At 44.0% G+C, this 22,952-nt stretch overlaps 2 protein-coding genes across 3 annotated transcripts; both read left to right on the top strand.

Moving 5' to 3' along the window:
- The first annotated feature begins 13,305 nt into the window (after positions 1-13,305).
- On the top strand, positions 13,306-15,185 carry trh (thyrotropin-releasing hormone). Of its 2 annotated transcripts, none has more exons than XM_030117873.1 (3): positions 13,306-13,448; positions 13,819-14,027; positions 14,501-15,185. In XM_030117873.1, exons 2-3 carry the CDS (start codon positions 13,838-13,840, stop codon positions 15,106-15,108), a joined length of 798 nt encoding a protein of 265 aa, XP_029973733.1. In that variant the 5' UTR covers positions 13,306-13,448; positions 13,819-13,837; the 3' UTR covers positions 15,109-15,185. The 2 variants fall into 2 exon arrangements, with proteins under 2 accessions (XP_029973733.1, XP_029973732.1); XM_030117872.1 differs by having other exon boundaries at positions 14,498-15,185.
- Positions 15,186-17,179: 1,994 nt separating this feature from the next.
- rbsn (rabenosyn, RAB effector) lies at positions 17,180-22,649 on the top strand. Its single transcript, XM_030117868.1, has 12 exons — positions 17,180-17,264; positions 18,280-18,568; positions 18,953-19,087; positions 19,188-19,288; positions 19,409-19,454; positions 19,534-19,695; positions 19,811-20,073; positions 20,285-20,355; positions 20,433-20,519; positions 20,602-20,704; positions 20,855-20,959; positions 21,064-22,649. The coding sequence occupies exons 2-12, from the start codon at positions 18,406-18,408 to the stop codon at positions 22,153-22,155; spliced, it is 2,328 nt and encodes a 775-aa protein (XP_029973728.1). The 5' UTR covers positions 17,180-17,264; positions 18,280-18,405; the 3' UTR covers positions 22,156-22,649.
- Positions 22,650-22,952: the final 303 nt, after the last annotated feature.

The raw sequence follows: 22,952 nt of genomic DNA, 5'->3' as shown, positions 1-22,952 counted from the left end.
ATAAAACAAGAATATTACAAGATAATTTCTGTTTCTTTTGGTTAAAATGACTTCAGTGGGTTGGATTATTTCCTGTGTGGAACTCCTGAAGCAATCATATGAACATGATGTTTCTCAACTTAACCATAAATTTTTACAATGACGTGAATGAGGACTGTATTGCAGTTATACGTCCCATATAAAAGTACTGAAAATTATAAATAGAAAGACAGTAGTGTAGCATCTGCCATTGAGAGTAGTACTGTTATTACTAAAGGTATAAAGTAATCACTGTTAACGTAACGTCTTGTATTAGTGTGACCTACTCGTATGAAAGTGACTGGTCATTTTTTCTGTCACTGTTGACTTTCTATGACACAGAACCAGTCTGGTCATTCTCTTCTGACCTCTGCCGAGCTGCTGAGAACTGTATATTTTCTGGTAATAGATTACTTTATTTTCTTGTATGAGTCGTGACATAATTCATTCTATCATCACGTGTTGATAGCTGCATCTGTCAAAATGACAAATTAGCATGATCCTGATCGTCATGCCTAAACACACGGAGTTTCTGCCAGATGTTTGACTGATCACCTATTTGTGCTGCGTTACGAGTAGTAAAAAGGCTGGTGAGTGTATGTAAAATAAGGGGCTATAAACTACCCACTCTCACAGCAGCTTTGAGCTGTGTTGTGAAATATCCTGAAACAGCATTCTGAGATGGAACTGTTGAATATCTGTTTATATAAAAGACTATTTTGTTTTCCTGCTATTCAAGGACACACAATATTTTGTGCATTTTACTGTAAATTGAAAATTCCATCTATTTTTCTGAAGGGAAGACAACTGATGAAAGAGGAACAGGCGACACCGTCAAATGTTTCTCTTACTTTTTGCATTCATACCAACTTGTGATGAGCCTGTTCTGAAAAAGAATTGGAAGTGTTTTCCTTTGCTCATGTGCTCCTCGCTGTGCAGATGATAGTGAGGGAGATAACCTCATTTGCATGTTGTGGCATTTACATTTGGAGATAAGTATACTTTTAATATGCTTTGCGGCTGCTGAGGATTTCCCGCCAATTAGATTAACTGTGCTGAAGGATGTGCGGGCTGGGATACTGGGGGAAGGCTCTGTTGTGTGTCTGCTATCTCTCTCACAGAAGATTGATGCTTGCATGTGACAGCGAAACACTCTGCAGTTCCAGCTCGCTGCACGCTGCGTGTGCGGATCCTGACGCACCAGCATCGCGCTGAGATTCTGTTTTATCCTCTCACATTCCCACACAGCCACCGAGCACCGCAACCACTACTGAGTGATTCTACAGGAACCCAAGAACCAGTGCAAAATACAAAACAATCTGATCGGATAAAAGTTCTAATGGTGAACATAAACACTTATTCAAAAAAAGTTTGATAATTTCGTGTAGTGGGATGCAACTTACTCAGTAGGGACTCATCGTTTCAAAAGTAGCAAAAGTATTGAAATAATCTTCAAAGAATGTACTAATGTATACATAAAATTGATAAAATAAAATTCTCTTTAAAAGGATCAGGGTCCCAAATATCTATTATTACAGCAGTGAGAGAGAAGAGGTTAAATGAAGGCATCCAGTTTGGTTAATTCAGTCCAACATCAACACTGCAGGAAATATGATATTTTGGGCAATGTCTTTTTGAGTTTCCAAAAAACACCAGCAGTTCACTGTCAATTTAATAGGTGTTTTAACCATAACCTTTTTTTTGAGTGTTTTATCCTAACAAGTCTTATTGTATTTGCTTGATTTTCAACATGTTTTAGTGCTTTAGTACACAAAAGATGAAAAATCTTTGAATTCATCCACAATCCTGAAAACAATTCAATTTATTTAGTTACGCCTAACACTCTAATCTAATTCCAATCTGATTCCAAGCCTGATGGTGAATCTGTATGAAGTTTACATGCTCTCTCTGTGCGTATGTTAATTCTTTCGACTGACACTGTCGTCTTCCGCTTGTCCAAAAAAATCAACTGGTAGCTCTATATTTTCAGAAATTGTGAATTTGGGTGTTTCTCAGCGTTTGTCCTCTAATGGACCGGCAACCTGTGGAGGGCGCATGCTGCCTCTGCAACGATCAGCTCAGATCTCTGCACTCAAAAGTCACATAAAAGATCAATACCTGAATGGATGGATGATTATAGTGATTTCAAAACTTTTGAAACGACGTCTGATTTTTTTTATTTTTTCTTTTATCAGCAGACTGATATATCCATTATCTCTTCAGTGTAAAAAACTGTGATTTAGCAACTCAATTACAGACAAGAAAGCTTGATAAGGTGGAGATTATAGGGTCTTTGTGGAACTCGGAACCCGGAATTATTTTCCTTTTTATCACCTCTGAGGAATAAAACGTTTAAAAAGCTCACGTCTGACGTTCCAGTCGAGCGTGAGACTGAAAGATCAGCTCAATCTAGCACGATTACAGTCGGTCCCAGACACTACCTGACTGTGATGGAGGAGCGCGAAGACGAGGGAGGACAGACACGCAGGAGACGAGAGGGAGGGCGATGATAAGTGAGCTGTAGTATGTGGTAGTAGTGCACTAATCACGGTCTCTGGCTGGAGACACACACAGGCGTCTCGCAGGTTATTGAGAGATAATGGGATTCTCAGGGCAACAGACACACAGCTAAAGACAGAGATGAAATTTAGAAATAAATAATGCAAAATCCATCCTCGTTTTTCCTCCGGCTGTGTGTGTTTGTGTGTTTGTCTGTCCACATGTGTGCAGAAGACAAATGAGGAAATAAGACATTAGCCAGTCTGAGAGTGCTGCTTTCAGTGTCACACGCAGGCAACATAAAAATCCCAAATACTTCACAGTGATATTTAGAGACAATTATACCTGAAAGTTTTTGCATTTAAGACTTGCAAGTAAAAAGTGAAACTTTTGAGAAGAGACTGATGGTGTTGAGAAGGCTCAGAGTGAGAACGCTGCAGAATTCTAATTTAAAAGTGGCCTCATGTTGTTGACACGGTGCCACACATGGCAGGGTTACGTAGTTTCACTCGATGCCACAGCCCCCTAAAGATAAAGATAGAGAGATCACTGTCTTCTGACAGCATCTGATAAGAATCTACACCGATAATTAATTTGAGTTTCAATCAAATGATTAATCACGCAGACAATCAGGATGTGAGAAGTCACATAAATGACAACAGTAAAGAAAATCACACTTCTAAATTATAACAGACAATCAGGAAAGCTTCCCTCTGAACTCCTGCCCCACATTGACATGCAAGGCAACAACAGCAAGCAGGTCGGTAATGCTGAGTCTGTCTTCCTGACCTGTGACCATCTGTCACTCATCCTCTGCCACAGTGACCCCTGTCGGGCCAGTGTCTCTTCTCGAGGGGCCGCTGTTATCACGCCATCCGCCCACACCCGCTCCTCCATTTGTTTATTTATTTGTTTGTGTCTCTTTGTTTTCTGTCTGTCCTCATCCCGTCCATCTTCCACTCCTAACACGCCCCTGCTGTCACTGTCGGATGTCTCCTCTTTCAACGCGCCACCTCTGGTCGTTTCCCCCTGGGAGGTCTCAGAGCAGAAACAAGCTGAATTTCACCTTTTGCCAGATGTACTCTCCATGAGTTTCACTGAACTTGGTGAGGACTTTTTAATTTAATGAAATCATACGTTGAAGTTCGACTGAGACATCCGTCATGAACACAAAGAGAAATGCTGCTGAATAGAACTGCTGATTTCAGAGGCGTAATATTAAACTCCAATACATGGAAATTTTGCAGTTTGCTGCCCAAATGAATCTTTTTTGTTGTCCTCTTTTCCTAATGGAGCTTCTCTTGACCTGCTAACAAGCTTTGACCTTTATTCAACGCATGAAACAGTCAGTATGAGGTTATGTGCTTTGTATATATTTTTCTTTATGCTAAAGATAGCACACATTAACTTCTTTGGAGTTATTTCATCTTATATTTCATATATATATATACAGGAAAAAGAGCATCTTGAAGATGATTAGACTGCTGGGAAGTCATCTCATTGCGTTCCAGGGTTTGGTTGTGTAGTGGAGAGATGAAACTCGGCATCCTCAACAGCTCTTCCTATCATTGTGAAGCAGAATTTACCAGACGCTGGATTGTTCAGCCACTAATAGGGAACGCGAGCTGGGTTAGACTGTCATACCTTACCGATTATATGTTGCAATTACTTTTACATACATGACTGGTTCAATCCCCGGTCAGGGAGAGGAAGAAAACCAGGTGGGCCCTTGGGCAAGGAACTGAATGCCTATACCTCAACAATGAGTGATACAGATGACAGAGTTATATCGGCTCAAACGTCACTCAGGTTAACAAGAATTGTGTCAGGTATTGTCTCATCCTGATAAGAAATTGGCTACTGGAACAAAAAGAGAATGATGACATTAGAAAACGTGGAGTTGATCGAGTGCTACTATCGTACTGAAGGAGTGCTGCCGTAGCTCTCCCACCGGATCAGAACTCCTAATCTGACAAGCACAGAAGAACACAGAACTCCTGAAACGCGGTAGACACAGACCTGAAGACAAGACTGAAGACAAGACGAACCGACAAACAGAACACAGACAGACAGTCCCTTAACTGCACAGAGCACCCGGTGACTGGCATCACACAATCAGGCACAGGTGAACGACATCAGGGTGAGGGACAGCAATAACCATGAGTAGAGGGACCACAGAGCCTGAAACGAGAGACACAGTTGGAAAACACTACAAACACATGATTTCATCATCACCCTCAAGCAGTGAGATTGGGTACTGAGCCCCAATAGGAGAACCGCTCAAAGGGAGAGCTGCTGACCTGAAAGAGAAGATCATGAAGTCCTGTTGGAACATGACTACTTCCTGCCTGCCAAGGATAAAGAACATAGTACCAGAAGGATCTTTACTAGATGATGTAACAAAGCACTGCTAAGTATCCCGACCCAGAACATCACTGAGACCAACCAGCTGATCTACGGTACGGCAGCAGTCATCCGAGAGATGTTTGGCTACAAGATGAACAGCATGAGTAGCCAGAAGTCAGAGCCTCCATGGAAAAGAAGGCTGGAGGCAAAAATCAAGGCAACATGGAAAGAAGTTATCCCCCTGACAGAAAGGGTTTCACCCTAAAGCCAACGTCCTGAGGATGAACACAAAGCAAAGTGAGGGAGGCCGAGGACTGGTGAGTGTCAAAACCACCATCCAGGAGGAAACATCATCCCTCCAAGAATACATCCAGGAGATCGCCCCCATTGACAACCTGCTAAGTGAATGCCTCAGACAAGTGAAACTCTATGAGAAAGAGGAGCCAATGGTGGGACCATGGAAAGACAAACCCCTGCACGGCATGTACCACCAAAAAACTGAAGAAGTGGCTGACATAGAAAGAACGTACCCGTGGCTGGAAAAGGCAGGACTGACAGACAGGACAGAGGCACTGTTCATGGTTGCACAAGAACAGACCCTAAACACAAGATCGATAGAGGCCGGGGTGGATCACACGTGACAAGATCCCAGGTGCAAGATGGCCGACGAACTGGTGATGGCCAATCAGCCTGACATAGTGGTGGTGGGTAAACATGAGAAGAGAGCAGTAGTGATCGATGTAGCAATCCCCAGCGACGGCAACATCAGAAAGAAGGAACACAAAAAGCTGGAGAAATACCAAGAGCTGAAAGAACAGCCAGAGAAGATGTGGGCTGTGAAGGCAACAGAGGTGCCAGAAGTGATCGGGGGAACTAGGGGCAGTAATCCCCAAACTAGATGCAAGACTCCAGGAAATACCGGGAACAACGTCTGAGATTTCTGTCCAGAAGAGCACAGTGCTAGGAACAACTAAGAAGCTGCGCAGAGCCCTCCAGCTCCCAGGCCTCTGGTGGAGGACCTAAGCTCGAAAGAGATACCGCCCGGGAAGAGTGAGAACACTGTTTATATGTGTGGAAACTGTGGGTCAGTGTCAACTCTGCATAACAAAGACAGATCATCAGTGTTAATCGTCTTTGCTGAAATACCAGACAATGAGACTGTTTCGTTTTCAATGACAGTCCAAAACATCAATAAAATTAACATTTTGAGGAAAATAAATCATGTATTTCACAGCCCCAAACATAATTCTGTTTTTCCTGGTAAAAACATTCATCCTATTTAAGCTCTTTTTACAGTCAGTTTGAGTTGTATCAAAGCTCTTCTTGTGTTGTGGCTCGTTTCTTTTTACCTGTGAATAGGTACTGATAAAAAAAAAAGCAACAACAACAACATTCCTTCATCTTCTTACTATTTACGATTAACGGTGTATTTCTTTTTAACCTACATTCACTGTTACATCACAGTAGAATTACGTCTCTTAATGCCAAATGCAGCCAGGTATTACGTATCTCAAAATGACTGAAACGGCTAATAAAGCTAAGTAAACAAAGTCCTCAGATCCCAATTAATAAAAGCAAAACTAACAAATACTCAGCATAACAGCTCAAGCATATAGCATCCAGTCAAATTAAAGCAGAGTTTACAGCGAGGGGAAGTTTGCATTTGGATGAATCAGATGTTGGAAAAGATGACTAGGAAATGACCATAGTACTACTGATGTGACAGTGTGCAAATGTTTGCTGACTAAATGTGATTGAATTGTAAATCAGTGGTTTGTGTGCAGCTTTTGATCAGTCAGAGTATGAATGTTCGTTTCCCCTTGAAAATGTCACAGATTCATGGCTTCAAAACACTGAAGCGAATCTTATATAAATGCATAATGAAATTGAGAAGATCGCTATTAAATCAGCCTGACCTTTGATGAAACACTGCTGGATGAAAGCCATCCATCAGAAGTACACTTTGATCCATAACTGATCGCTTTAGTTCCTCAAAAGATGACAGGTGAGAACATTTAACACTAGGAATACCAGGATTTTCTGGCCTCCCTGGGAAACCCAGAGAGGCCAAAGTGGTCCAGTGCTTTTGAATACACAAGTCGTTCTCCTGCAGCCAGCCACCATTCATTTGTAAATGCAGCCGATACCTTCCAGCTAGTTGGTTCATGCATACCTCTGAGGGGGAGGAGGAGGCTTGAAAACAGCCAGGGACTACTTTGAGATGTCTTCCTGAGTTTGGCAGAGAAGATTCTTTCCAAGCACAATTAACTTTTTTACCCATCACAAATTGTGATGTAACTCCCAGGTGTTTGACTGGGACCCAGTTGAGACTGACAGGTTTCCCACAATCTCCAATGTTTGGAGTTTCTTTGTTGCAAACTGCATTTGGTCCTACAGTCCAGGCAGGACATCACCACAGACAAACAGCTGTTCCCAACAAAGTCTCAATGCTGTTTCTTGCAATACATTGCAACAAAACCAGACAAGGTGGGGATAAAGTTCTGGGTGGCATGTGACCTGAAGACTAAATATGTGTGCAACACGGTCCCCTATGTTGGGAAAGACCCCAGCCATGCCAAGGCAGTGAGAGTGGGAGAAGATGTGGTGATGAAGCTGATGGAGCCGTTTCTGGACAAAGGCAGAACGGTAACAACAGATAATTTCTTCATGTCTCTGGTACTCGCCAAACAACTCCTCTGACGGAAGACCACCATCCTTGGCACAATGAATAAGATTCATCGGGAGGTGCCCGGATCAGCCAGGCAGACTGAATTCTGTGCATCATCAATAAATCACAGGAAGAAATTAAAAACATAAACTGCGTCGACCTCTTACTTCAGTTTTACATTAGATGCTTATTCAGTGTTTTATTTTCTACAAGCACATTCAGCGCCTTGCAAAAGTATATTTCCCCCTTGAATTTTTTGACCTTTTGTTAAATTTCATACTGCAAACATAAATATATAAAATTGGCAAATCGGCCAAGAAGGAAGATTCTTTCCAAACTCAATGAATTTTTTGTAATCCCAGGTTCTTCTTTCCTACCTATGAAACTCTTCCCCTTTTCCCCTGGTTTTCAGTGCACAGCTCAGCGGCCACTCACTGGCCTGCTTTTCTTTTGTAAACGCAGCCGATACCTGCCAGGTTGGTGGCTCATGCATACCTATTGGGGGGGAGAGCCAGGAAGGAAGATTCTTTCTCCAAACAATGGATTTGTTTTGTGTGGTGGGGGTTTGGGGGCCAGAGTGTGAGGGGGAGAAAGGCACCTAGTGCAGGAGGTAGCCTTATGAAAAGGCCACCTCAAACCTCCCCTCAACAGAAGGACTGATTTTTGTGGCACAGAGAAGAGTGTAGTTTTGCGTTTGTCACATCTGTTCTAAGACTGGATTGCACTCAGACTCTGTTTAGTCATTAGCTCAACATTTGATCATTGAGGAAACAATCAGACAACTTCTGAAGCCACAATGAGAAAAGAGGGTGAATAATATTGCACATCCCACTTTTCAGGTTTTTATTTCTAAAAAAAAAGTTTAAATGTTGTACAAATTTCATTTCACTGCACTTGATGTTGGTTCCTCACAAAAAATGCCAATTTTATAACTTAATGTTTAAAGTATGAAATTTAAGAAAAAGGGCAAAGAATTCAAAGGAGGTGAAGACTTTTTCAAGGCACTGTACATACTATGTTATGACAAATATAGTTTTCATACGCAGGACCCACAGATGCACCGGAAGAAATATATCTTATTTTTTTAACTATGAAATACACACACTAATAAAATGCGCAAACCCCCCAATTCTCGTGCAAAATGATACTTTACATCCACAACAAAGTTTTCTCTTCTGAAAATGGTCATTTGTGTCAAACTGATATAAACTATCACATGAAGAGAGTTTTAGAAGCATCAGCTGAACATTGGTGTGTGTGCTACACTTCTCCCTCTGTTTGGGCCTCATTCCTGCATGATGCATTGCGTAGCGGCTGCACTTACAAATGAAAGGTGGCTGGCTGGAGGACACCGACTTGTGTATTCAAAAGCACTGAGCCACTGTGGCCCCTCTATGGGTTCTGGGACGGGTTGGGCCAAACCGGCCCCTGCTTGGTAAACCTAGTGTTAAGAGGGTTTTTAACGGAGCTGTACAGAAGTGGATCTATCCATCCGCACACTGAGCTGAGGCTGTGTCTAATCACGTTCATTTGTCTCACTAAGTGGCAGGAGGAGAGGGAAGAAACAGAGAACAGGATCTGGAGCTGAGCAAAAGGAAACACAAATTCTCAGAGTCGCTTTCTGTTTGTATGATAACATTTCTGATCTAAAAGAATCACTTTTCTGTACGGCCCACAGGATTTCTGTCTGCCCTGGAATCCTGCTGTGTCAAAACAAGCAAGCTGAAAATTCAATTTCATTCAATCACCATTATTTTATTTGTGTGAAAACCTTATTACTCAATAGAAGAGAAGTGCACTTGTGGCAAAGTGGGGACTCATCCAAGATGGCTGCTACACTGATATGTCAACAGGATGCAGCAGTAAGGACCTACGGCAACAGTTAGCAAGAGTTGCTAAGTACTGTTTCTGTGATAGCAGTCACTAATAGATGCCGACCGGTGATTCCATAACAACAATCAGAGACAAAAAAGGAAGAGAAAGATTTATAGGAGAGGGTAACATCACTCATTTCTAGGAAAGCTGATGGCGCCGATGGAGGACTCCGCAGAAAATCTGAACAGTGTGACTCAGTCAGTCTGTCAGTCAAGTAGTAACACACAGTAAATTCTGCATGTGGACCTAAAATATAAATAAATATAAGATATACTCCAAGTTTGTGTCATGGAAGAGTATGCTCTCTAAAAGATCAAATTAAGTTCCAATAAAAAAATCTTCAAAACAATAAAATTGTACAAAAACACAATTTTTTTTTTCAAGTTTTAGTAGTTCTTCTTATCCAAATTGCATTACAATTTAGGGGTTGTAATTTTCTTAAGTTTGGAATATTGTAAGTGTGCATTTTTCTGATGAAAACCTTCATTTTATTCTCACAAGTGATTTTTGTCTTGGAATGTGAACACAAACGAAGCCACATGGAGAACATGCTGTCCATCCATTCTATACTGAAAGACACTGGAGCTGAGCCCAGCTAACTGGCAAAGGCATCTGTAAACTCAAGCATTCAAGCAGAATGAATGCCTCTTATCTCTCAGTTGTGTTCATTTGTTAATTTAATTTAGTTACATTTTTATATTTAATCTCTATCTTCTGTACAGTTTTATCCAAGCAGGGCTGCAATGTTCACCACATTCACACACACACACACGCTCAGTCTTGTATTTCTATCCTTGTGGGGACCGTCCATTGACTCCCATTCATGTCTAGCCCCTAACCCTGACCCTTACCCTAACCCTAACCCACACCACAACAAAGCCTAACCCTAAAGAAATGTTTTTGCACTTTTACTTTTTTCAGTAACAACAACATGGTCAAGAAAACACTGTTTCTCCTACTTAGGACCGGAAAAAGGTCCCCACAAGGCACGTCGTTCCACATTTTGCTATCCTTGTGGGGACATTTGGCCCCAACAAGGATAGAAATACGAGAACACACACACACACACACACACACACACACACACACACACACACACACACACACACACACTAATTGACGGCTGCCATGCAAAGTGCTCAGAACATCTATTGGGAGCAGTTTGGGTTTCAGTGTTTAGTTCAGGAACACTTCTGCAGACGGGGGCTTGAACCTGCAATTTATTATCAAGGCAGGGTAGCCCCTGGACAGGTCGAGAGTCCAGCACAGGCCAAATGCAGACTGACACACTCTCAGATTCATAACAATTTAGAGTCTCGAATTAGCCTCAAATGCATGTTTTGGACTTCCTGTTTGGCGAGAACATGCAGGCTCCATAGAAAGGCCCCTAATGCCTGACAAGTTTTTAAAAACTCACAATGTCTTCGCTAAATATCAATTTAAAAGTCTGATTACTGCCTAGAATTAAAAAAATCTTCAAACATAACCTGCAGCAGCGCAGTAATGCACCACCAACAGCATGGAAGTAGAGACTGCAGTTCATATTAATATAAACTCCTGATGCATGTATTGGTGACTTTAAAACACACATTGACGCTTTGCAGGAACTTTCTGGACATACTGCCGAAGTTTCCCACCACCACAACACCGGCTACAGTAAACAGAGAAACAGAGGCCGGAGGCTAATGAGTCTTATTATTTTCTCCCACCGCACAGGGTGTACACTTAACCTATCCATTTCCTCGGTACATGAGGTACATAATGCTGGCCAGAATACTAATTGTTATGATTTCCCAGTTCTGAAAGACAGCAAGATCTTTAGAGGAGAAATGAAAGGAACGGAGGCTGCATTTTCAACCCAGCAGTCGCTCTATATTAACTGTTTCTTCGTCCTCTCGGCCCAGATGCCACATTCACAGAGAAGATTCTGCTGATTCACAGAGACTTTCCCTCGTCGAGGCACACGCTGGCCTTTTAGACTGTTTAAAATCCACGTACACACACTCTCTTGGGCTATTAATTGGCTCCTTTGGGCATGTTGTTACACTGTGGCCTAATAGGAGAGATGGGACCTGCACGACACGTGTAAGGAGGAGGACGTCCATACAGATCAGACATGTCTTAATTGTACCGCTGTCACCTTCTGTGTTCATCCGAGGCGACGTGAGCACACTGTGAAAACTCACCACCGCACGGGGATTCGCCTTTGAGCTCACAGAAACTAATTCTCCCCCCTGAATAGAGTAATAGAGCCACCGAGAGACTGAGTTTAACAAAATAGTCCTTTGTGAAAAACCTTATCAAGCTTGTCAGTGTTTTGTAAAAAAAAAAAATCAATTAAAGTGCATTTCTAAATAACAGAAATAATGAAAGAGATCATGGTCTTTTTCTTACTGAGCAACACTAAATGTATCATTGACAAAAATCAATAGGACTTCTGTATAATGCTAATATAAAAAAAAAATCGCTCACACTATTGAACATTTTTAAAGCACGATATTGACGTTTTTGACTAAACCCACTTGAAGTATTGAACGTGACAGCACACTGAAAGCAAGTAATTATATCATTACACGGTCAATTCAATTCATGCTGACATTCAAGCAGTGATGGAGTGAGTGATGCTGGACTCCATTCAGACGGTGGAGAGAGCAGATCAACGCAGGCTGATCTTCACAAAGGTGTTCAGATCAAGGTTTAAGAAATTCTAAAACACTCAACAGGCATAAGACGCACAAGACGCACAAATCTTCAACAAAAAATGAAATTCAGGAGAACATGTAAACATGCTACTGACCGACCTGTCATTCAGCTGAGTGTTGACATCCAGCCCTGGTTAATCGTGCATTATGCCAAGCCGTTGACAGTTTGAAACTTCGCTCCAAAACTGACACCTGCTGATACGTTCAAATCCCACGAGGACTTTCTGGATTCAATCACAAAAACACGCACAAAACAAGTCAGGTTATACTGGAATGATATTTACTATTATTGCACTGGTTTTGGATTTTGAGGCCTTTGAGGGTCACCTTCTGAAACTATCAGAGAAAAAAATTATTCAGAATACATGCTCATATTTTTCTTTGTGCAAAAGAAAATGTTTGGGCCTGTTGTTGAATTCTGTGTTTGTCCAAATGGAAGATTGAAGTCACTGACGGGGAATGATTAAGAATAAACAGTAATGAAATATGACCACTGTCTTCTCGGCTTCTTTGTTAAAAGACAAGTAACCAGTGGTTTCCCTGGAAGATGTACTCAAAGCAAATAACGCATTAAAACGTAGCTTTATATGTAAATCTTGTGTAAATCTACAGGATTGCATATAAATGTCCTGAAATGTGTCCTGGTTGTTTAACCAGTCTCCATCACTCGCTCCTACTCACTATGTAAAACTTATCAGATCTGCCTCTGATACATCCAGCAGTGTTGCATCGTGACCGGAAACCACATTACATACATGACACACAGCCATGGGAATATGACCTTGGACTCTATATGAAGCATTTGTAGGATCTTTGCGCTCCATAGACCATCAACATTTACACACATCTACAGAGTTTGGGATGTGAAAATAAATGAGTAAATCAGGATCATTGAAGCAATGTTTGGCAGTTACGTAATTTAAAGTCTAAAATTAGGAAAATATGACAGTTTTAATAATTTACTAAATCTGAAAGTGAATGCATGGTTCAGTAATGAAAACATCTCATCCATTCGTCTATCTTTGCCCATTACTGGTTTATAAATGACAAATAGGGCAGCGGCCCCAGTGGCGAGAGACAACCCACCGCATCCAGTTGCGCACGACTTCGGTGACATCAGTGGAGATGAGGGATCCTGAAAAGTTACTCCAGCGTCGGCGTGACGACAGTGTCCGATGGGTATAAATGCTGAGACGGAAAGTTACACGCTCACTGCCCACCTTTAGACTTGGCCTCTGAAGGGTCACAGAGAACCTGCGAGAGTCTGCGAGCAAAACCACCGCCACTGCCGGGGGGAGCTGGAAGCTGCTGGGCACGAAGAGGCTTTGGACACTTACCAGGTGAGGCTGACGCTTTTTAGAACAAACCCTCAGTGTGATGTCCTTTCTGTGAAGTGGTCCTGCTTTATGTTGGCGTATTGCAAATGTTCTCAGCAATCCAAATGGCTGGCAAGATTTTCAAAACTGGCATTAAATCTGCTGTTGCGTTTATGATGCGCCAGCTTATTAAAAAAAAATCATTTTATAAGAACCAAAAAAGCAGCAACAATAAAAAAGCCAATCTGGCTGAATCCGCTCCTCACAAAGTTGAACAAGTGTTAAGTTGCTCAAGTCAAATATTTCACATTTTGTTTAAAAAACCCAAACTTTTCAGGTGAATTTCAGATCTGAACTTTTTTTAATCAAGCTGTCTTTTTTTTTTTTCCAACAGACCATCAAACTAATTTACAATGAAGTCGACATGTCTGGTCATCCTGGCTTCTCTCACGATCTGCAACTTGGCGGTGTCTGGAGGACAGAGCATCTCTGCCGAGGATGAGACGGACCGAATGAGCGTAGACGACCTGATACTGCAGAGAGCAGAGGGTCTTCTCCTACGATCCATCCTCCAGAAGCTGCAGGATGAGGACGGGAGAAACGGTGCGTAAAACACTGGTTTCTGTATCAATCCAAGGCTCGCCGCGCGTTTTCTGGCTGGATAGAGGCTTAGATCCATCCCACTGTTTATTCACTTAATACTAATGTAAACTCACAACCTTCACAACAGCATTAGAAATATTGATTATGAGGGCATTTTTGTTCAAGCTGTATTTTGGATCTGAGATTCGGACGTTCTCAGCAGTCCAGAGTTCCGTGCGTACTTTTGGGGCTGCCAAGTGATTTCACTATGAACAATCAAGACAACAAACGTTTAAAGTTTGGTCTAGAATTCAGAAAAAGTCAACATTTCACCTATTTAAAATCCAACTTGAAACGATTTCTGTCTATGAGAAACGATGCCTGGAATGCTGATGGCCGCCGAGTTTTACGCGCATTTTACGCACGCAGTGTAGAAGCGCTGCGAAGCGAGGGTTTTATAAAACTTTTGTTTTGTCCCCTTTTTTTCCCAGAAGGCTATACCTCTCAGAACGAATGGGTGACAAAACGACAGCACCCCGGTAAGCGGTACAGCGAGGACCTGGAGAAGCGGCAGCATCCCGGCAGGAGGGAGGAGGACGAGGACGAGCAGTTCCTGGATGCGCAAAAGAGACAGCACCCGGGTAAGCGCGAAGACGACATGCACTCTCTGCTGGGGCTCCAGAAAAGACAGCACCCCGGGAAGCGCTTCACCATGGAGCACATCTCTGACAACCCCTTCAGTGAATTCTCCAAACGGCAGCACCCGGGGAAGCGCTACCTGATGCTGCACAGCAAGCGCCAGCACCCAGGTAAGCGTCACCCCGAGTACGAGGACGGCGACTGGGACTGGGAGGCGGAGGGAGAGGAGGACCTGCCGGGCGTGGAGAAGCGGCAGCACCCCGGGAAACGCTTTTGGGATAACTCCAGCCCGGACATGGGCACAAACAGTCCGTGCGATGTTTTGGACCCCGCGAGTTGCGGCAGCAAGACGAGTCTGCTCCTCGACTTTTTAGACAACATCAACAAGAGTCACGCGGAGGAGAAGAGACAACACCCGGGTAAAAGGCTCGCGCCGGAGGAGGATTTAGTGGAAGGAGAGTAGCTCGAGCGGATCTGCTGTGCGTTTACTTCTGTGTTGTAAACCAATAAATGTATAAATCACCTGCCATAATGAATTATTGAACAAAAAAAAGAAAAAAGAATTTACATAATTTCATCTTTTTCGCAAATGTATTTTTTTCCTTTGACTAACAGCAACCATACTGTTTTAACTGTTTTCAAGAGCTTCTGCGTAATTATTCTCCAAACCTTGGACTTTTACTGGACATCACGTTTTCAGGGGGAACTGTGCCATATATTGATGAGTCATGGTTAGTGTGTTAAATTGATTAGATTACGTGACACTCATTTGGTGTCCAGATATCAAAAAAATAGTTTTACTGCGCTTCAGCGACGTTCCCTCTGTGAGGCAACACACGCTTGTAGGTACAGTTCATGTTTGAGTTGGGATGAAATTAAAGTGGTTAAACATTTGTAGTCATGCATAAAAAATTAGTTGATTTGTGTTTTATTTTCTACTTCTGTAAAATATGATGTACACCACAACAAAAATACAGTCACCGATTATTTTTCTACATTAATACACGGGTTAAGTTCATTTGAGCAAGTGTTGTAAATAAGAAAAGCTGCCTTTGCCTTAAAGTCAACCACCAATGTTTTTGTTGGACAATAAAAAGCATTGGTAAAAATGTATTTCTTGCTTTAGTTGTAGTAAATGCATGCTTTATCACTGCACTATTAAACAGTTGTTTCAATCCAACCAGGTCTAATTAGTGTGGAGTTCGACAAAAGCCCCAGTCATTGTGCTTCAGCCTCTCCAAGCATGATTAATGCAGCTCGATAGCGTGCACGTGCGCGCACACACTAGGAAATGTATGTAGGTATCTACTCCTCTCTTTTAATTGGGTTCATTCCATCAGAGCCTTTGGAGCAGCTGTCCATAGACTTGATCAAAATGCAAATTATTCCTCAGCACAAGTTAGAGATGGAGACCTATTGGTAGTAATTCACCGAATTTTACGCACACACGCATGCATACACACTGTCTCAACTTTAAACTCCAGCATATAAGCTCAAGATTCAATGGACTGACTGACTGACTGTTGGAATTGCGAACTGTTAATCTTCAGGAAACATTTGTGACTTCTGAGGCTTTTCAGACTTCCAGCTGATAGTGAAAAAACACTCTCACAGACACTTTATTTTCCTCATCAGGATTAAACATTTTATTTTAATTTTTGCTTCTGTGCATATGAAATAAAGCAAAGTAAACCCTTGCCACAAGTTGTGACATCAGTGAGGACAATATTCTTTCACTTGAGGGATTTTAGATAATAGAAGGAGCATAAATCATCTATCACATGCCAAAATATTTTAAGAAAGGGTATCCATATTTACTTTATCATGATATGAATCCCCAAAGTTCAATTAAACCCCATGACAAGGGCATGAGCATGAATTAACTAATAACCTGCAACTGGGGCAGAGAAATCAAATACTATTTGGATGTCCATTCAGCTCCTATTCCATATTCTCTGTGCATTATGCAGCCACTTGTCACTGAATGTGTCAACCTCAGTGAGCGTTACTCATGGAAAGTGCAAACCTGAAATAATATTCTCTGTAACCACCTCAAGGTTTGATCATTTCAGAATAAGTCAATTCACACAAAGTAAACTGCAACATATACCTGAAATTCTGATCTCATTTGCCAAATAGATTTACAAGACCTCCATAAGTCTGACAGCACGGATCATGTGCAGCAGTGTACATGTAAACAAAAGGTCGAACATCAGAAAGAGCAGGGCCAGTGAGCGCCAGGGGACAACGAATCAGGAGAAAACACAGCATACAGGTTCTGTTTAAAGTGTTGTAAAATTATACACATAATGTCAGCGATGAACTGAAATAAACCTGGAGTTTGCATGTTCTCCCTCTGAGTGCTTTTGTTTCCTCCCACAGTCCAAAAACATGCGTGTGGGATGAATTGTTCTCTCTAAATTGCTCACAGTTGTGAATGTGAGTGAACATAGTTGCCGGTCTCTCTCTGCCTGCCCTGTGCGGGTTCCTGCGGTTTGTCCCTCGCCGCTTCCCGTACCGACGTGCGGTTGGTCACATGACTGGGCAGAGCCGCTGCAGCTGCAGGCGGCGTCGAGCTGTCAACCGAAATCCAAACTGTCAACAACACAGTTATTATCTGTGAGTATGAATGATCGACTTTGTGGTTTTATGCGGCGCCGCTTTCCTCTGTACCGCTGGGGGCTCGTTGTTGTTTTGTTCCGAACAGGGAGGAAACGCAAAGGAAGCGGGAGCATCTGTTAGCATCCCGATGCTAACGTTAAAATCTGTGTTCAGTGCAGCGGAGGGCGGATAAAGTTAGTTTAATATCACACAACAACAAGACGGGGCGGCTTGTTTTCAGTGAAATATCACTCCCCTAATAGTGTATTTACACATAGTCAGCCGTAAAAAAAAATACCTTTTGTGTGTTTTCTCAATATGTCAATAAAGTCAGCCAGTTTCAGTGTGAGGAATACATTTCGGATAAAATCAATAAAACACCCAGAAATAATTCATCACACAGTTTGTCTTTGCAAAGCTGCGTATGATTGTAAATGTATACATCTTTTTACAATGTATGAGAAACTATCATGTAACAAGTGACAGTGGTCTAAGACAGCATTGTAATTCTGATGACACCAGAAACATTAAAAAGATTGATGTGGATGTAATAAGATATCAGTCATGGCATTTAAGCTCAAAATATGTCAGATTTTCTTGATATGAGTTAATATCCCACCATCCAAGTTTTAAACGTGTAGTTTTAATTTCCACTGCAATTGGAAAACTGAATAAAACTTTTGATAAAATTAGCCATAACAAAACAAAGAACTTAACATCATCTTGACACAATCTTCATATTGCCTTCTCAGCAAAAGTTGATGTGGGTTAGAGGAAATGAGGATCAGTGAACCTGTTTATAGCAGTGACACTCCCACACACACACACACACACACACACACACACACACACACACACACACACACACACACACACCATGTTTTAGTCATATAAAATCCATTATGGGTCAATTATATAGGCTATCTGCTGGCGTCACGCGGTGCTTCACATCTGAGTGATATGAAGAGAGTGACTCCAGTAATGTAACAGAATACAGAGGTTTGGTCTCATCCTGCTTCATCCCCATCCCCAGGGTTCTGGGATCTTCCCGGGTGCCATGGAGCTCCCGGGGCGTCATCGTCACACCCCGTAACATGCGGACCAAAGTCGGACCCCGCCACCTTGCACTTCTTCTCCAGGGACCCAGCCGCCTGCTGTCATGGCCTCCAGCTACCCCCCTCCGTTTGAGGGCACTGGCGAAGTGAAGGAGGGCTTTCTCTGCCCGCTGTGCCTGAAGGACCTTCAGTCGTTTTACCAGCTCCAGGATCACTACGAGGAGGAGCACTCGGGGGATGACCGGCACGTCAGGGGGCAGCTCAAAAGTATGTATTAATTCACTTTTTCCACTGTTAGGTTTTAAAATAAAGAAACATTTTTGCCTGTCTTATCATTAAAAAAAAGTGCATTGGATACAGTTGTGCTCATACTTGCTAATGGAGTGCCAGTTATACCTCAGTAAGTAAGATTTGCACGAAATAAAGACAAAACTACAGAAAGCACAAGCGGCGCTTAAAGAGGAAACACTGCTGCTTCTGTGACCGATAAATGATCTAATGTGATTTTGAAGGCTGGAGTCAGCTGTTTAGTTTTGTGGAAATCAATTTGAACAGAAGTGCGTCTCCTTATTACATAAAAATCCAGAATATACCAGATTAGGGGTGTGATTTTCCACAACTCTGCTGAGTCACCGAGTCGCTTCTCTTCAGGTTTGGTTCAGAAAGCAAAGAAAGCCAAAGATAAACTCCTGAAGAGGGACGGAGATGACAGACCCGACACAGGCACCTACGAGTCCTTCTACTATGGTGGAGTGGACCCGTACATGTGGGAGCCTCAGGAGCTTGGTGAGTGGGGGGAAAAGCACAAAGCAAATCACAGCACTGAGAAAAAGTGATTATTTTCTAAAATGAATGAATCAATGTCTTTTTCTTTGTGTCTTTGCAGGAGCAACCAGAAGTCACCTGGACCTCTTCAAGAAGCACAGAGCAGCCAGGATTGATCATTATGTTATTGAGGTCAACAAGCTCATCATCAGACTGGAGAAGGTGTGCGCCGGACCATTGCAATTGATTGCAATCCTGATTTTCCTCCTGCCTGCTGTTTCTGAAATGAAAAGCGAAATCCGCCGTCAACACAAAGTTATTAATCAAAATATTACTTTTCAGTTGACGTCGTTTGACAGAACCAACTCAGATGCTGCTAAAATCAGAGGTTTGTGTCTCTGAATCCCAGTCTTGTTTGTGTGACTGATTAAATATTGTAAATCATGAGTGTGTGTCCTCCCTGGCAGCCATTGAGAAGTCTGTGGTGTCCTGGGTGAACGACTCGGACGTGCCGTTCTGCCCCGACTGCGGAAACAAGTTCAACATCCGGAACAGACGGCACCACTGCCGCCTCTGTGGCTCCATCATGTGTCGGAAATGCATGGAGTTCATCCCCTTACCTTTGGCTCGTATGTATGAAAAACAGCTCAGCCATGAAGAAAACGAGCAGAAACGTCAAATCGATTCTTGTCATGTTGTTTATTCAGACCTTTGAGTTGTTAATTCTCTGACTTGTATCGACAGAGAAGCTGATTTGTGGCACCCGAGAAGCCCTGTGTGTGCCTGGAAGTCCCGGACAGTCGCAGTCTCCCCCGGCAGGCGGCGGCGGCGGAGGGATGGGCTCCAGGAGAGGCAGCATCAGCAGCCTGAGCAGCGTGACCTCCATGCTGGAGGAGAAGGACGACGAGAAGATCCGCTGCTGCCACCACTGCATGGACACGCTGCTGAAGAGGCAGCAGAAGTTAGAAGAAAAGGATCACGTGCCGGATATTGTGAAACTCTACGAGGTGAGCAACTCCATCGCACTCTTGAAGGATGCGTTTTCAAATTTCCCCCCCATCTCCAACTTTTGATGTATTTGCTTTAAATGACGTCTCGGGCCCGGTGTTCACTACTGTTGGGGCCCACCAGGGGGCCGCGGCCCACGCTTTGGTAACCCCCTCCTTCCTGCTGGTGCTTCCTGTTGTGAACTCACTCTTCATTTGCCTTCCTCTTCAGCGACTCAGGATGTGCATGGAGAAAGTGGATGAAAAGGCTCCAGAGTACATCCGAATGGCCGAATCTCTAAAGTAAGACCAGCTTCAAGGAAAAAAAACACAAATCCACCAGTACGTTTTTGATGTTTAAAGCTCTACATCTTTCACAGTGCCGGAGAAACTACATATAACCTTGACACTGCTGGTGGATTGAGGCTGGAGGTGCAGAAATACTACGAACTAATCGACGCTCTGAGGTACGACTCAGTCCCGAATCGGCCTTTCGAAAGGAAACCTGAGTAAAACGTGAAAGGCTAAATTGAGCGTTGTCGTTCTCAGTAAGAAGATTTTAACGCTAGGGGTGAAAGACGATCCGCAGCCGCATCCTAAAGTGCTCCAGCTGCAGAGGATGATCCGCTACACGGCCACGCTCTTCGTCCAGGTGAGAGTTCGGACAGAAGAAGAGCGAGAGTTTAAACTGCTGTGCCGTGTTTACTGTATCCTACTAACTGACACAGATGTTGCAAAATGTCATGCCTTTCTCTCCATATTCAGTTTTCTTCTTATTTTCACCTTTTCTTTGACGTTTCAGGAGAAGCTGCTCGGTCTGATGTCTTTACCCACCAAGGACAAATATGAAGAGCTGAAGGAAAAGAGGAAGCAGGAACAAGAGAAGAGGCTCCAACAAGAGAGACTGGTGAGATCTGTTTATGAAATACAAGTCCTGACGAAGCAGGAAGTGACTTTAAAGCTGTACAGATCCCACATGCAGCCTGTCACCGTGTGTTTTCCGGTCCGCAGGCGGCTCAGGAGGCTCTGAAGCGGCGGCAGGAGTCGGAGAGAAACCGTCCGCCTGCCAGCACCAACGGGGAGCTGCCCCAGGCCCCGAGGGCGCCGCGCATGACCAAAGCCGGCGGGTGGCTGCCCTCCGCGGACGCCCGCAGCGAGCTGGAGGACCCCCTCCTGCAGCAGATCGAGAACATCCAGTCGTTCCTCCGCCAGGCGCGGGAAGCCAGGAGGGCGGACGAGGTGGCCATGCTGGAGGAAAACCTGCGGCAGCTGCAGGACGAGTACGACCAGCAGCAGACCAGCCTGGCCATCGCGCTCTCCCAGAAGCTGGCCCGGGAGGAGAGCCTGCAGCAGGGCGAGATCGACCGCCTGGAGGCCCGGGAGCGCGAGGAGAGGGAGGACAGGGAGGAGTGGGGCCCCGGCCAACCCGCCGTCACCTGGGAGCGCTCTCTGGACATCGGCTCAGCGGGAGGCGTCCAGGCCGAGGAGGACGCCGCCGAGGAGGAGCTGACCCCCAAAGCTGGGAGGAGCCCGTCGCCTGTCAGGGCCTTCCCCGTTCCCAAAGGCCAGGAGGAGTCTCCTCCCAGGCTGAGGAGCTTAGGAGGGCATGTGACGCCCCCCGGTGGCGAAGGGCAGAACAGCACCTCTCTGAACCCCTTTGAAGACGAGGACTCCACCCCCATCGAGGAGGACCCATCAAATCCTTTCTTTGAGGACATCAAGCGGGAGAACCAGGAGGAGCCCGACGGGAAGAAGGAGTACAACCCCTTCGACGAAGACGAAGAGGAGGACACGCCGGCCCAGACGGCGCCCGGCAACCCCTTCGAAGACGAGGACAGCGACACGGGTAACCCGTTCACCGAGGCCTCCGGGACGTCCCCGGAAGCCTCCACCAACCCGTTCGACGGAGACGAGGACGACGAGGCGCTGCCCGACGTGGACGTGATCGAGGAGGAGCTGCTGCTGCAGCAGATCGACAACATCAGGGCCTACATCTTCGACGCCAAGCTCAGCGGCCGGCTGGACGAGGTGGAGCTGCTGTCGGAGAACCTCCGGGAGCTGCAGCGCACCCTCCAAGAGCAGAAGAAGAAGAAGGAGCACTGACAAGGCCCCCCCCCACCATAGATCACCTGCTACTTACCAAGTCCCGAGAGGCGCGCTCACTCTACGCGACCCATGACCCCGGCGAGGTCAGACTGGGCGAGGTCTGCCGCACCTCAGACCCAAACACAAACTAGAGCGCAGTCGTAGTCTCCTTTTTTTTTTTTTTTAAGCCACTCATCCTGTCGAGGGACGCCGAGAGCTGGATCCTGTGCCAGCATGCACAATTTTGTAAGCACTGAACGTGAAGCTCATTTGTACAGAAGTGTAGATGAAGATGTAAACAGAGCCGTGACCAGTGCAGTCGTGTTTATGGAGGCCGTGGGTCTCGCAGCTGTTTGACGAACAAAGTCCAGTGTTCATCTCAGTTTGAGTTAAACAGGTCGACCTCACGCAGATTTCTTTTTCCAGAGCCTTTTACCGTCCTCATAAAAAAAAAAAAAAAAAAACATGTTCTGTAACGATAGGATTGTACATCTGCAGTAATTACATTCTTACAGTTAATTATCAGAACAGAACAAAATCTTCAGAACCCATAAAGGCTGAGCCCAATTTAGATTTTAATTAAATGAGCAAGAAGGAAATTAAATAGAACTTGTATATTTTAGCAGCTTTGTGTCACCGGACAGTGGAAGTAAAGGTACATTACGCACATCAGCGCTTACACTAGTGAAGTTTGTGACTCTTTCCAGGAGCGTTTCTTCAGTTCAACCATTTTCCTGTCGAACCGAATTCAAACTTAATCAGGTGAGAATGAATCATGGCTTATTTTAATGCAGCCCATCTTTCACTGGTTGATC

Source organism: Salarias fasciatus, chromosome 20 (assembly GCF_902148845.1).
Source record: "Salarias fasciatus chromosome 20, fSalaFa1.1, whole genome shotgun sequence".
NCBI classification, from domain to species: Eukaryota; Metazoa; Chordata; class Actinopteri; order Blenniiformes; family Blenniidae; genus Salarias; species Salarias fasciatus.
Note: the sequence above shows the minus strand (reverse complement) of the source record. Positions and strands in the feature narration are given on the sequence as shown.

Excerpts from the sequence above, each read along its gene's own strand:
- trh (XM_030117872.1), top strand. The coding sequence starts at position 13,838 with ATGAAGTCGACATGTCTGGTCATCCTGGCTTCTCTCACGATCTGCAAC. Across the intron at positions 14,028-14,497 it reads GGATGAGGACGGGAGAAACG|AAGGCTATACCTCTCAGAAC; the intron begins GTGCGTAAAACA and ends TTTTTTTCCCAG.
- rbsn (XM_030117868.1), top strand. The coding sequence starts at position 18,406 with ATGGCCTCCAGCTACCCCCCTCCGTTTGAGGGCACTGGCGAAGTGAAG. Across the intron at positions 20,074-20,284 it reads ATATTGTGAAACTCTACGAG|CGACTCAGGATGTGCATGGA; the intron begins GTGAGCAACTCC and ends CTTCCTCTTCAG. Across the intron at positions 20,705-20,854 it reads CGGCCACGCTCTTCGTCCAG|GAGAAGCTGCTCGGTCTGAT; the intron begins GTGAGAGTTCGG and ends TTGACGTTTCAG.